The sequence below is a fragment of the Trematomus bernacchii genome, unplaced genomic scaffold, assembly GCF_902827165.1.
Source record: "Trematomus bernacchii unplaced genomic scaffold, fTreBer1.1, whole genome shotgun sequence".
NCBI classification, from domain to species: Eukaryota; Metazoa; Chordata; class Actinopteri; order Perciformes; family Nototheniidae; genus Trematomus; species Trematomus bernacchii.
In genome coordinates this window covers 377,138-389,132 of record NW_022987776.1, presented here as the reverse complement: position 1 = coordinate 389,132, position 11,995 = coordinate 377,138, and the positions used below count along the sequence as shown (strand labels likewise).

At 40.6% G+C, this 11,995-nt stretch overlaps 1 protein-coding gene across 2 annotated transcripts in view; it reads left to right on the top strand.

Moving 5' to 3' along the window:
- The first annotated feature begins 4,480 nt into the window (after positions 1–4,480).
- The window catches only part of txlnbb (taxilin beta b), a 12,330-nt gene continuing 4,815 nt past the window's right edge, over positions 4,481–11,995 (top strand). For both annotated transcript variants that reach the window (XM_034149010.1, XM_034149009.1), the window contains exons 1-5: positions 4,481–4,547; positions 5,932–6,148; positions 8,832–8,923; positions 9,632–9,802; positions 11,913–11,995. The exon at positions 11,913–11,995 is cut by the window's right edge and continues 112 nt beyond it. In XM_034149010.1, the coding sequence (XP_034004901.1) occupies positions 5,941–6,148; positions 8,832–8,923; positions 9,632–9,802; positions 11,913–11,995 (554 nt within the window). In that variant the 5' untranslated portion in view covers positions 4,481–4,547; positions 5,932–5,940. The remainder of the gene's footprint in view (positions 4,548–5,931; positions 6,149–8,831; positions 8,924–9,631; positions 9,803–11,912) is intronic.

The following is an 11,995-nucleotide window of genomic DNA, read 5'->3' as shown; positions in this document are numbered from 1 at the left end:
AGTGTCCCCTGGTCTCCCAGCTGTGTGCGTCACTCTTTAGTGTCCCCTGGTCTCCCAGCTGTGTGCGTCACTCTTTAGTGTCCCCTGGTCTCCCAGCTGTGTGCGTCACTCTTTAGTGTCCCCCGGTGTCCCAGCTGTGTGCGTCACTCTTTAGTGTCCCCTGGTCTCCCAGCTGTGTGCGTCACTCTTTAGTGTCCCCTGGTCTCCCAGCTGTGTGCGTCACTCTTTAGTGTCCCCCGGTCTCCCAGCTGTGTGCGTCACTCTTTAGTGTCCCCCGGTCTCCCAGCTGTGTGCGTCACTCTTTAGTGTCCCCTGGTCTCCCAGCTGTGTGCGTCACTCTTTAGTGTCCCCCGGTCTCCCAGCTGTGTGTGTCACTCTTTAGTGTCCCCTGGTCTCCCAGCTGTGTGCGTCACTCTTTAGTGTCCCCTGGTCTCCCAGCTCTGTGCGTCACTCTTTAGTGTCCCCTGGTCTCCCAGCTCTGTGCGTCACTCTTTAGTGTCCCCTGGTCTCCCAGCTGTGTGCGTCACTCTTTAGTGTCCCCTGGTCTCCCAGCTCTGTGCGTCACTCTTTAGTGTCCCCTGTTCTCCCAGCTCTGTGCGTCACTCTTTAGCGTCCCCTGGTCTCTTGCAGCGTTTGGTTTCTGCAGCTTTTAGTAAACGCTGCCATGTCTCCTCAAGTTGCTGAATGTTCTCTTAACGCTGCACGTGTTGTCAAGTTGCTGGAGACGTTTCTTCATGTGTTTCTTCATGTGTTTTTATATCTGCATCCATAGTTTCAGGTCTCCTCCGTAGAAAGTCTGCAGATGAGATTTAATCTTTAAAGAAACGCTGTTACTGGATGGATTTTAAATCAGAAACACGTTGTTCTCTCATGTTTACATAAAGTATTTAAAAAGGTGCCCTGCTTTACTTTCTGAACATGTATCTTTGATTTCTTGTATTTTCTTCGTGGTGATTTGACGGTGCAGACGGTGACGCGCTCCGGCCTACGTTACGTACTCAGATTGTTTTTATTGTGAACTCATATTTAATGAACTGCTTTGTGCCTCATGTCTATGAACGTCCCTGTAAACTCACAGAGGAAGAATCATCATTTTTACCTCTCATCACATCTTTTGGGGTAGAAAAATAAATCCTCAGTAGCCAAACTGTGGTTTCTCTGTTTGGTGCTCCACTTTTACATCCAGGGTTATTTAAAGACAATATGCTTCAAACACCCGGATGTGTGTCGCAGTTATTTTTGTATTTCTTTAACTTGTTATTCAGGGTTTTCGTAGCGAGCAAACCCCCTACATTCTTTCTCAGTGTTTTCAGATAAGTTTTGTTAGAAAAAGGTGCTTCTTTTCACTTTTGTTTCTACGTTTTCAAATATATTTGTTCGTGTTTCTTTTTCCCGTCTTTCTTTGTGTGTCAGCTGTTCTTTTTGTGCGATACATTAACTTCTCTTTGACTTCATTCCCGGTGTTTTTTAGCTGTATTTTGTGAGAAACACAAACTTCTTTTTTACTTCTATGCCCTTTTTTAAAAGCACATTTTTGGGGTCAAACATTAGCTTATTTTATTAAAGGTCCCATGTCATGGCCATTTCTACTGATCATATTTCCATTGTTGAGGTCTACTAGAATAGATGTATATTGTTCAATGTTCCAAACTCACATTGGTTTCTCAAACAGCATCTCTGTATAGTATGTGTATTCACTCTCTGTCCTACACGGCTTGTTGGAGCTCCTGCCCCCCCCCCCTCCCTGTGAGCCCAGTGTGCTCTGATTGGTCGGGACGTTGCGAGGCTCGCTGCTCAGTGAGCTGGCTTACTGGTGTGGTTTCCGGGTCGGCGAGAGCGCGAAACTCATCTTGAGCACACACACTCACAGCCGAAGTAAAAACAATAAGTGTGGCTTGATATTGAGTAAGAAAAAGGTTTATAACGCTGTGAGAATGGGTCTGCAGAGAGCATTTCTCCACCATCCCAACTCGTCTATTACCAGCGTTCAGGGAGCTCTATGCAAGTCAATGGGACTCCCTGTTAGTTAGCCAAGGGACCCTGGTGTGTGAGGTGCTCCGTGGATTGGTCCATTTGGGCCAATCAGGTCATTTGTTGTTGATCTGGGTGTTCACACGTCACTGAACCCAGGAAGCAAACAATGGAAAAAGAGAAATGTCCAACGAGGCGTTCTGGGGCAGCATAGACAGGTCTTCTCTGTGTTAGAGTTTTACTCACTACAGGGTGTACTTTGAGGGTTTGAGACTCTGCAGACCGTTCACATGCAGAAGCTACAGAACACAAGGGGACGGGTCAGAACCAGAAAAGCATGACATGGGAGCTCCTCACACACCAGGACCTTTAGCGTACATTTTCAACTAACAGGGAGTCCCATTGACTTGCATAGAGCTCCCTGAACGCTGGTAATAGACGAGTTGGGATGGTGGAGAAATGCTCTCCGCAGACCCATTCTCACAGCGTTAGAAACCTCTTACTCAATATCAAGCCACACTTATTGTTTTTACTTCGGCTGTGAGTGTTTGTGTGTGCTCAGGATGAGTTTCGCTTGTTGTCTCTGTATCGCCGACAGAGAGTGAATACACATACTATACAGAGATGCTGTATGAGAAACCAATGTGAGTTTGGAACATTGAACAATGTAAATCTATTCTAGTAGACCTCAACGATGGAATTATGATCAGTAGAAATGGCCATGACATGGGACCTTTAAATCGGATATACCTCTAACCCGAGGATGTGTGTGGCAGATTATTTCGTTTTTCTTTAACTTATTATTCATGTTTTCCTCCTTTAAACCCTTTCCCATGAAACCCAGCACTTTTCTCGGAGCAGTGCCCTCCTCTACACAACAAGACAGAGAGAGACCCTAACCCAAAAACTGTTTCAGATTGTGGCTAAAAACTTGTTTTTCTCAACAAACAAAATAGCTGAAGACAGAAAAGAAAATAACTTGTGTTTCTGTGAAAATACAACCAAATACATTTAATCGTTTATTTGCACAGGGACAATGCACAGTAATGAACACTTAAAACATTCAAATGTGTCAAGCGTAACAGTGCCAGATTTAGCTTTGAGCTCATTTCCATCCGCAGTCCCTCACATAAAACATTTAAGAAGTTTACATTTTACAAACATGGCAAAAACAAAATACATGCTATGCAAAAAGTGCAAAAGAGCAAGAGCAGCACACACGAGTATTTACCAACATGAAGGGAAAGTAAAAATATAATAAATAAGAATTAGGACATTCAAACTTATTATTTCTACATTGAACTTGTCTTTTTGTCCAAATATTTTCATGTATTTCTCCCAAAAATAAATCTCTAAATATTCAGATTTTCTTTTCAAACTTTCTGACTTTTATTAAAAAAATATTGCAAATAATTTTCACAAAAATATCCGTACGTTTTAAACTCTGTTCCAGTTGTCTGGATCTCTCCTAAACCAACCAGCAGTTAGCATTAGCCTCATTAGCATATTTAACCATAACCTTTCAGAGAGGGGGGTCTTCATGATGACATCTATTATTTAAGTATGTTCACACAGGAAGCTCTTTCCATGACTCAGCGCTTCTTAGATTCAGAGATGGCAAAAGTACACACATCCTTTCCTCAAGTAGAAGTACAGATACTCGTGTTTAAAAGTACTCTGGTGAAAGTAGAAGTACTGACTAAACTTCTTTACTCAAGTGAAAGTAAAGAGGGCTTTGAAATGTACTTCAGTAAAAAGTACCCATAACTAGCAGCTGTTTTAAAGAGTACCTGACCTCCCTTTATATTAATAGAACAATAATGTCATTGTTAGCTAATGAATGTTTCCATTCTGAACAACGGCAACATGACAACGTTTTCATTGGTCCCTCTTCTTTAGAGAAGACCAGGAAATGATGGATACACGGATCGTGTTCAAATCAATAGGCACGCAATGACTCTAAATAATAATGATCACGCCACCAAACACACATTCAAACTAAAGGAACCAGCCTGTTTGGGAAATGTGAGAAGTAGAAAGTACAGGTATTTGGGTTCAACATGTAAGAAGTAGAAAGTACAGGTATTTGGGTTCAACATGTAAGAAGTAGAAAGTACAGGTATTTGGGTTCAACATGTAAGAAGTAGAAAGTACAGGTATTTGTGTTCAACATGTAAGAAGTAGAAAGTACAGGTATTTGGGTTCAACATGTAAGAAGTAGAAAGTACAGGTATTTGTGTTCAACATGTAAGAAGTAGAAAGTACAGGTATTTGTGTTCAACATGTAAGAAGTAGAAAGTACAGGTATTTGGGTTCAAAATGTAAGAAGTCAAAGTCGTAAGTAGTGGAGTAAAGTACTGATACCAGAAAGATATACTTAAGTAACAAAGTATTTGACTTCCTCTGCTTAGATTACAATGGGCCCTGCAGTTTGTGTTTTAGTGTAATTCCCCCCCCCCCCTCTCCCCTCCTCTCTCTGGGTTATTTTGGGATGTTCTTATCACAGCTGTTGTCTCTTTGGAGGCAGTGAGTCTTCAGACCCTCGACTCTCTTTCTCACCCCGAACCTCACTCGTGGTAAGACCCTGTGCTTCTTCATTAGGGACTTTTACTGTGAAAATCCTTAAAAAATGACATTAAATCTGTGTTTGACGTGTTTTTAAACCTCTTTTTAATCGTTAAAAGTACTAACATTTGTTTGGAGTTGATGTATTTTTGAAGCAATGTTGAAAATGGGTCATTTGTTAACAGATTGGATAGAAAAACTACATTTTACTGGTTAATATTTAGGTAAATTCTAAATTTAGCACCAATTTGTTCCTCTTTCTCCTACAGTAATTAATTCCTGATTTAATTTATTTTGCATATGCCGACTTTAATCAAATATTGAATACATTAGAGGTCACTTGTGTATTATTCAGCTTTCTGTACGCGCACACAGTGACATTGCCGTGTATAAGTGTGTATTGGAAATAAATAAATAACTTGCCCATATTAAGAAGTTCCTAAAATAGCTGTTGGTGTGAACAGGTGCCATGTGTTCAATGAGGGAGGCTGCACGTAAACAGGAACAGCCACTCAGACACCATTAAAGGGGCTTTAATCACACGTTTAATCACTTTTCTTGTCAATAATGGAAATATGTATTTGAATATTAGACTTGTTTTGGGCCGAAACAGTGCTTTTTGTCAGTAGCAGCTACAGGAACGCATGTAGTGGTGCTCCTTCGAAAGAGAATACATATATTTAAAGCTGTGTTAAGTGTGCATGACTAAATTATACAATGGTTGTACCTGCTGAGGGTGATTAACAATTATTTAAAATGCCATAAATGCTTCGAAAAATGTAGATTTAATATATTGTATTTGCGGGGTTTAATCACTTTTTATTAAATGGCAATCTTTTTACTTCCTTTTAATCTGATACTACTTATTTTTACATTTTTTTGATAATATTTATATGTAATGTTTTATCTTACCTTGATATGAATCATATTTCTATTAATTTTAATTTATTTTCACCTTTTTAAGAATACATTTATTTTGTTAGTTTTTTCTTGCTTTTTTCCTTATATTAACTGTTAATTAAGAAGTGGCTTATTTTGACCGGTTTGATCACTTTTTATTAAAAATGCAACATTTTCTAACTTTTAATCTGTTAGTTCTTCTTTTTATATTTTCTAATATTATTTAATGTAATGTTTTATATCCCCTTGATATAAACACTATTTCTATTAATTTTAATTTATTTTCACCTTTTTAATAATACATTTATTCCTTACATTAGCTCTTAATTAAGAAACTTAAAGTGGCTTCTTTTGATGGGAAACATTACATTTTTGGACTGCAGTGAGAGTTGCAAAATAAATATCCTTGTACTTTGTATGATGACAATACAGATATATTCTATTATGTTCTATTCAATACCCTCTGAAGCCCATCTGATGTCTCTCTCCTCACAGTTTACAGTAATGGAGGCTTGTCTCGCCCCCGGGTGTCCGGACCTGGACCTGACGGAGGACCTGGCTCAGCAGCTTGAGGACATCATCAGCACCTACCAAGAGGAGGAGTCGCCCCCCGACCAAGACCAGGAGGAGGGAGAGGAGGTCCCGCCCACAAAGGAGACCCCCGGGTCCCGAAAAGAGCAGAAACTGGAGAAAAAGCTGCTGAAAAACCTCGGTGAGAAACCCTGTTAGATCATGTTCAGGTGTCTCTACTTTAAAGAGTCCTCTCCTGCTGATGTTCAGGTGTATATCAGTATGTAGTGTCTCTACTTTAAAGAGTCCTCTCCTGCTGATGTTCAGGTGTATATCAGTATGTAGTGTCTCTACTTTAAAGAGTCCTCTCCTGCTGATGTTCAGGTGTGTATCAGTATGTAGTGTCTCTACTTTAAAGAGTCCTCTCCTGCTGATGTTCAGGTGTATATCAGTATGTAGTGTCTCTACTTTAAAGAGTCCTCTCCTGCTGATGTTCAGGTGTATATCAGTATGTAGTGTCTCTACTTTAAAGAGTCCTCTCCTGCTGATGTTCAGGTGTGTATCAGTATATAGTGTCTCTACTTTAAAGAGTCCTCTCCTGCTGATGTTCAGGTGTGTATCAGTATATAGTGTCTCTACTTTAAAGAGTCCTCTCCTGCTGATGTTCAGGTGTATATCAGTATGTAGTGTCTCTACTTTAAAGAGTCCTCTCCTGCTGATGTTCAGGTGTGTATCAGTATGTAGTGTCTCTACTTTAAAGAGTCCTCTCCTGCTGATGTGCAGGTGTATATCAGTATGTAGTGTCTCTACTTTAAAGAGTCCTCTCTTGCTGATGTTCAGGTGTATATCAGTATGTAGTGTCTCTACTTTAAAGAGTCCTCTCCTGCTGATGTTCAGGTGTATATCAGTATGTAGTGTCTCTACTTTAAAGAGTCCTCTCCTGCTGATGTTCAGGTGTATATAAGTATGTTGTGTCTCTACTTTAAAGAGTCCTCTCCTGCTGATGTTCAGGTGTATATCAGTATGTAGTCTCTACTTTAAAGAGTCCTCTCTTGCTGATGTTCAGGTGTATATCAGTATGCAGTGTCTCTACTTTAAAGAGTCCTCTCTTGCTGATGTTCAGGTGTATATCAGTATGTAGTCTCTACTTTAAAGAGTCCTCTCCTGCTGATGTTCAGGTGTATATCAGTATGCAGTGTCTGTACTTTAAAGAGTCCTCTCCTGCTGATGTTCAGGTGTATATCAGTATGTAGTCTCTACTTTAAAGAGTCCTCTCTTGCTGATGTTCAGGTGTATATCAGTATGTAGTGTCTCTACTTTAAAGAGTCCCCTCCTGCTGATGTTCAGGTGTATATCAGTATGTAGTGTCTCTACTTTAAAGAGTCCTCTCCTGCTGATGTTCAGGTGTATATCAGTATGTAGAGTCTCTACTTTAAAGAGTCCTCTCCTGCTGATGTTCAGGTGTATATCAGTATGTAGTGTCTCTACTTTAAAGAGTCCTCTCCTGCTGATGTTCAGGTGTATATCAGTATGTAGTGTCTCTACTTTAAAGAGTCCTCTCCTGTTGATGTTCAGGTGTATATCAGTATGTAGTGTCTCTACTTTAAAGAGTCCTCTCCTATTGATGTTCAGGTGTATATCAGTATGTAGTGTCTCTAATTTAAAGAGTCCTCTCCTGTTGATGTTCAGGTGTATATCAGTATGTAGTGTCTCTACTTTAAAGAGTCCTCTCCTGCTGATGTTCAGGTGTATATCAGTATGTAGTGTCTCTACTTTAAAGAGTCCTCTCCTGCTGATGTTCAGGTGTATATCAGTATGTAGTGTCTCTACTTTAAAGAGTCTTCTCCTGCTGATGTTCAGGTGTATATCAGTATGTAGTGTCTCTACTTTAAAGAGTCCTCTCCTGCTGATGTTCAGGTGTATATCAGTATGTAGTGTCTCTACTTTAAAGAGTCCTCTCCTGCTGATGTTCAGGTGTATATCAGTATGTAGTGTCTCTACTTTAAAGAGTCTTCTCCTGCTGATGTTCAGGTGTATATCAGTATGTAGTGTCTCTACTTTAAAGAGTCCTCTCCTGCTGATGTTCAGGTGTATATCGGTATGTAGTCTCTACTTTAAAGAGTCCTCTCCTGCTGATGTTCAGGTGTATATCAGTATGTAGTGTCTCTACTTTAAAGAGTCCTCTCCTGCTGATGTTCAGGTGTATATCAGTATGTAGTGTCTCTACTTTAAAGAGTCCTCTCCTGCTGATGTTCAGGTGTATATCAGTATGTAGTCTCTACTTTAAAGAGTCCTCTCCTGCTGATGTTCAGGTGTATATCAGTATGTAGTGTCTCTACTTTAAAGAGTCCTCTCCTGCTGATGTTCAGGTGTATATCAGTATGTAGTGTCTCTACTTTAAAGAGTCCTCTCCTGCTGATGTTCAGGTGTATATCAGTATGTAGTGTCTCTACTTTAAAGAGTCCTCTCCTGCTGATGTTCAGGTGTATATCAGTATGTAGTGTCTCTACTTTAAAGAGTCCTCTCCTGCTGATGTTCAGGTGTATATCAGTATGTAGTGTCTCTACTTTAAAGAGTCCTCTCCTGCTGATGTTCAGGTGTATATCAGTATGTAGTGTCTCTACTTTAAAGAGTCCTCTCCTGCTGATGTTCAGGTGTATATCAGTATGTAGTGTCTCTACTTTAAAGAGTCCTCTCCTGCTGATGTTCAGGTGTATATCAGTATGTAGTGTCTCTACTTTAAAGAGTTCTCTCCTGCTGATGTTCAGGTGTATATCAGTATTATTATCATTATTATTTAGATATCATATTTGCAGAAGAGCAGAACAAGAGAATCAGTGACTCTGAGGTTATTTCTGACGTGATGTCTGTTTGATGTTCTCCAGGGAAGGAAGCCATGCTCCTGATGCAGAGTCTGAACAAACTGAACACTCCTGAGCAGAAGCTGGAGGCCATCATCAAGAAACACGCTGAGCTGGTGAGAAAATAAATAATAACTCACATCAGAAAGAAGGGTAGCACTTTACAATAAGACTACCCTTATAAAGGATTCATAAAGGGGTTATAAATAGGTTGTAAACACTTTATTAATCATTAAGAACCATTTATAAACCAGTTCTAACATAGTTTTCATTCATCAACACAGGCTCACTATTTGGCAAGATGACTAAGCCTTATATTGGCTACTTAGCGAGAATCAACTCAGTGAGCAACAGATACCAAGGATGCTGGCTGATGACGAAGACGAAGTAAGCTAGGTAGCCAATATAAGGCTTAGCAGTACAGATAAATGTGGGCTCACTATTTGGCAAGCAACCGGTCACAGTCGCCCTGTTTATCTCATGTCTTATAAAAGCTTATTAAGGATTTATAAAGTGTTCACAACCTAATTACTAAATGAATTACAAACTATTCGTGAACCCTTTATAAGGGTCGTCTTATTGTGAAGTGGTACCGAAAGAAAATACACAACACATGGTGTGGCTGTTTTAGTTTTGTCATGCTTTGTGTTTCCTCAAAAACACAAATGGACTAATCCTGCGTTTGGTTGAGAACCGTGTTGCAGAGAGACAGTGAATGATCCTTGAGTGTATTCTCCTGCAGGCAGAGGAGCGTTACAGCGACCATAAGATGCTGCAGAAGAACTTTAAATCACTATAATGTTATATATTGTGTGTGTTTGCAGCTGGAGGAGCACCGGGGGGAGCAGAAGCAGCTGAAGGTGCTGCAGAAGAGGCTCCTGCAGGTGATGAAGGACAAAGATCAGCTGCAGAGCGAACACAGTCGGGCGGTTCTGGCTCGCAGTAAACTGGAGGGACTCTGCCGAGAACTGCAGAGACACAACAAGACCCTGAAGGTAGGAGGACCCTCAGGAACACACGTCAACCACTCAACATCTCGCCCAGTATCTGTGTCTAATATCTAGTCAGAATATGACTCTCCTCCTGATATCAGACATGATAACTTCAGGAGTCACACTGCAGTGAGATACAGGCTCTTGCATCATCTTGTTCAGTCAAAACATCTCACTTTGAGTCGTATCTCAGACGAAACACATCTTTTTTTACATATTTATGAGAAAATTACTTTTGAGATTTCCTGATTCTGGTGAAATATAGTTCAAAATGAGTTCTGCTGATAATTGAAGATGTGGTTTATCTAAATATCCCGTCTTACTTCAAGACATCTTACCAAGCTGATGTTCACTTGTTCTACTGGCAGATGTTTGGACTCATTTCAAGTGAAAACAACTTGTTTTCATTAAAGTTTAACTTGTTTTTGGAGCAGCATTTGTTCCAGTGCATCTCAACTAACGAATCAGTTAGTATTTAGTCTGAGTCTCGTGTCAAACAGAGCAACGATGGTCTGTATCTCGTGCCATTATAACACTCGAGTGCAATCCACTTCTCCTGCAGGAATGTCTTTAAATTCTGTTTCAGAATCTCTGTAATCTGGAGATCTGCTGCTTTTCTGTGTTTTATATTAAAGTGAATATCTTTAGACATGTAAACACATCACCTTGCACTTTGAGACACTGGGATGGACATTTTGCACATACAAATCCATTAATGTATGAAATAATCTGAAGACTAATCCATGTAAAGAATAATCCTGAGTGACCGCAGCGTTTAAAGTCTGGGTTTTAGTCTCCTCTAAATCACAGAAAACTCTTTTTGGTTTAGTCATTGAAAAGTTCTTTAGTCCTCAGATTATAGTGAACACTTCACAAAACATCAGCTGCTGTCTGTTGATACCTTTGTTAACATTACATTAAACTACTCTGAATCATTGAGAGATTATTGTACAAATCTGTTTTTTTCATACACAAATCCAGTAATGTATGAAATAATCTGAAGACTAATCCATGTAAGAAATAATCCTAAATGACCGCAGCGTTTAAAGTCTGGGTTTTAGTCTGCTCTAAGTCACAGAAAACTCTTTTTGCTTTAGTTTTAGTCGTTAGAAAGTGCTTTAGTCCTCAGATTATAGTGAACACTTCACCAAAGCATCAGCTGCTGTCTGTTATCATTGCCCTGAGTTACTCTGAATCATTGGGAGCTCATTATACAAGTCTGGTCTTCTCTTAACTAAGTGAAGACACTCCTCTGGATGGTTTGTAATCTGAGCTGAAAGCCATTTGTCAGAGTGAGATGTCGGGGGGGTTTGAACACATGTCGTCTCTACCAGGAGACAGCAGCTGCCAACAAACATCAAACATCTCAAACATCTCAAACATCTCAAACTCAGAGAATCAAGTTGTTGTTGTTGTTGTTGTTCATTATGGAGAAGACAATTCAAGTGGACTCAGATGATAGGGACAGGTTATCCAGGGGACACAGATGATAGGGACAGGTTATCCAGGGGACTCAGATGATAGGGACAGGTTATTCAGGGGACACAGATGATAGGGACAGGTTATTCAGGGGACACAGATGATAGGGACAGGTTATCCAGGGGACTCAGATGATAGGGACAGGTTATCCAGGGGACTCAGATGATAGGGACAGGTTATCCAGGGGACTCAGATGATAGGGACAGGTTATTCAGGGGACACAGATGATAGGGACAGGTTATTCAGGGGACACAGATGATAGGGACAGGTTATCCAGGGGACTCAGATGATAGGGACAGGTTATTCAGGGGACACAGATGATAGGGACAGGTTATCCAGGGGACACAGATGATAGGGACAGGTTATCCAGGGGACACAGATGATAGGGACAGGTTATTCAGGGGACACAGATGATAGGGACAGGTTATCCAGGGGACTCAGATGATAGGGACAGGTTATCCAGGGGACACAGATGATAGGGACAGGTTATTCAGGGGACACAGATGATAGGGACAGGTTATCCAGGGGACACAGTCTGTGGCTGATCCGACTGTCTGTCATCACAGATACAAGTTCAGTTTGAAATGCAGCATATATTAAAGTGATATGTGTTGTTTACATTCTTCCCTCTCAGGAGGAGACGCTGCAGCGCTGCCGGGAGGACGACCTGAAGAGGAAGGAGATCACGACGCACTTCCAGGGAACGCTGGGCGAGAT